General features: G+C 57.7%; 1 protein-coding gene across 1 annotated transcript in view; it reads right to left on the bottom strand.

The window, feature by feature from the left end:
* The window catches only part of LOC104083117 (proteinase-activated receptor 3-like), a gene marked incomplete at its 5' end in the record, with an annotated part of 2,448 nt that extends 1,780 nt beyond the window's left edge, over nt 1-668 (bottom strand). The window contains 2 exons of the mRNA XM_009586500.1: nt 305-432; nt 514-668. Coding sequence (XP_009584795.1) covers nt 305-432; nt 514-668 — 283 coding nt within the window. The remainder of the gene's footprint in view (nt 1-304; nt 433-513) is intronic.
* Nucleotides 669-2,908: the final 2,240 nt, after the last annotated feature.

Genomic DNA, 2,908 nt, shown 5'->3' with positions numbered 1-2,908 from the left:
CGGTTACATCCAACAGGTTTCCCGCAACCTCTGCCACTTCTCTGCATCCGGAGGACAGGAGAAATACAGGTTACAACAGCAGTAACCTGATTTTTGCTGCCGGAAGGGGAAGGGGTTGCAGGGTTTCAGGTCTTCACTTAGGTTTTTAATGGGGACACCCAGAGAAGGCAGCAGAGAAGTGCCCTGAGTGTTCACCATGACACCCAGCTATCCCCTCCAAGCGTCACGGGACACGATGTCGGGGTGTCCCAGCGAAGCCTCCCTGCACTGCCCCATCACACCCCAGACCCGCCAAGGCACTTACTTGGAGAGAATTGGGTGGCTGAGCCGAGCCAGGCGCAGCTGAGCAGGAAGGCGACACAGACAGGAGCAGAGCCGGGTGAAGGCACCAGCCGGGACATCTCTGCGGGGTGGCCTCTGCGCAAGCTGGGTCTGCAAAAATGCCACAGACAGGGCTGGCCCCACAGTGCGTCACCGCGGCAGGACAGGCACCAGCCCCCTACCCGCTAGCACCCTTCCTCTTTCTCCTCCGCGTCGCGTCCGGGGGCTGCCCACGTCCCGCCCGCGTCCCCGTGCACGAGGTGACCACCCGCTGCCACTGCCGCCGAGCACCCAGGGGACTTCACCAAGACTGGGGTGATTTCCAGCCGCCGGCACGCAACGGCACGCTGCGGGGAGGAGGAAGCAGACGTAAGGCAGCCGTCGAAAGATGGTTGTGAACTTGTCGCAAATGGGTGGTTTAGAGGCCACTTAAAGAATCACCATCAAAGATATTAGCAGAAAGTGATTTTAATAGAAATTTATAAAAGCATGACTTAACAGAGTTCGATGGCGAGGTTCACTCTATCACTTACTACATGGATGAAGCACACAAAGGAAAACTGAGTTAGAATTGAGCTGGAATGATTTATACAGAGACCAAGGATGAAAAGGGTAAAAGTTGAGTCACGAGGTTCAGAGAAGACCCCCTTGCTCTCTAAACCCCTGATGGAGCTTCGGTGCGGCTGGATCCAGTCTTAGCCTCGAACTTGGACAGCAGTTAATGTCTAACGCAAAAAGGGTAAGGGAGACCCTCCTGTTGAGTCACCAGATTCAGAGTAGACCCCCTTGCTTTCTAAACTCCTGATGGCGTCTAGGTGCGGCTGGATCTACCCCCAGCCCCAGACTTGGTCAACGGCTTATGTCTAAGGGATTAGGTGTGTTTAGCAGCAATCTGAGGTTCATTCACAGTTTAAGATAGACCACAAGATTTTAGCAGACTATATTTGCTAACGGATACCTCCATCAATTCACACACACACAGAGACACAAAGAAAAATATACAAAGGTACACCCGTTAAAAATTCCCCTCAAGTTCAGTGAAATATTCACATCAAATGTCTTGGCATTTCTCGACGGGCAAAGGGTTGAGAGCCTCGAGGAGTGTTTCAGCTGAGGAGTGTTTCAGCCCAGGTCCCGTGCCGCTGGCGAATATCGCAGACTCGAGAGTTGCGAGCTCCGAGAGGCGTCCCACGCAGAGGGAGATGGTGGGCGCAGCCCGCTGCGATCAGGAGAGCTCAAAGGGTCTCACGTAGGACCACCGTTTATAGGTTCACAAGATCGTTGGCTTTAGTCATCCATAAATTTCCGTCCTGGCCACAGCCCCAGGTGGTAGTTACTAAAATTCTCAAGGTTTCAGTAACAATGATATCGTTCCACTTGCGCTGTGACTCAGGTGGGGGTGTGAGGGGACACCTGGGCCAGGCAGCAGCACGTGCCCAGCCTCGGCCGCGCAGAGTTTCTGCTACGGTCAAGGAGCGCTCAACCGCCGGACTCGGTACACCAAGGCCGAGGTTTCAAAGGGAATTTCTGAGATCAACAAGCGGCGCAGGAGAGGCGGGGGGTGAATGCACCACCGCAGAACTGCAGCGGGCAGGTCGAGCTGTACGTGCCCCAGGCGTGGGGCAGGAAGGAGGCAGCCGGCTCCCAGCCCGGTGACGTGTGCCCCGGCCCCATTGCAGCACCCCGGGGGCACAGGGCACCCTGCCAGCCCTGCCAGGACCAGACGTCCCCAGGGATCGATCACCTTGGTCAGGCTGACAAGCCGATGTCACCCTGTAGATGGGGTCACCCTGCATTGTCCCACTCTGCTGTCCCCTTCCTGCCACCCAAGTGGGTGTTGGGTGGCCCCTGGTCCATTTTCCCGGCTCCCTCCTGCAGCAGAGGGGCCGTGGAGGGAAATAACAGACCCGGTGACACAGCCCCAGCCCAGCCTTGCACATCGACACGCATCAGGGGAACCAGGACATGTGCAACTGACCCCAAAAATGTCAGGGAGAGAGCAAGAAGGGGACAAAAGGGACAGCGGGGAAAGCAACGAACTCTGCAGGAACCTCAGACAGAGAAAATGCAGGACAGAAAGAGCTGAAGGGGATGAGAAGGGGACAGAGGGACAGAGGGACAGAGGGACTGGGAGACAGACGGGGCAAGGGCTGGCTCGGGAGCCCTCGTGGTTCCAGGTGGCCCCACCAAATGCCACTGCTCAGCACCACACCTCTGTGGTGTCCCCATGGCAGAGTCCTGCTGTGTCCTCCGTGTGACGTGGGACCCCACGTGTCCCTGTGCCTGGGGGCTGAGGCACCATCTCCCACATGCACCCACACCTCAGGACCAGTGCCCCAGCACCCCACATCTCCCTGTGCCCCAGAACCAGTGCCCTGGCACCCCACGTGTCACCATGTCCCGGGGCCAGTGCCCTGTGTGTCCTCACACACAAGGACTTGGTCCCCATCGTTTCCAGTGTCCCTGTGCCCCAGCACTCCCCATGTCCCCATGTCCCCATATCCCTCTGCCCAGGACATGCCCCTCTCTCCTTGTGTCCCCCTGTCCCCATCTCCCCGGTCTCCCCATCTCCCTGTGTCCCCATGTC

This window comes from Fulmarus glacialis, unplaced genomic scaffold (genome assembly GCF_000690835.1).
Source record: "Fulmarus glacialis isolate BGI_N327 unplaced genomic scaffold, ASM69083v1 scaffold17710, whole genome shotgun sequence".
Classification (NCBI taxonomy): Eukaryota; Metazoa; Chordata; class Aves; order Procellariiformes; family Procellariidae; genus Fulmarus; species Fulmarus glacialis.
The sequence above is the reverse complement of the archived record's forward strand: the minus strand, read 5'-3'. Positions and strand labels throughout refer to the sequence as shown.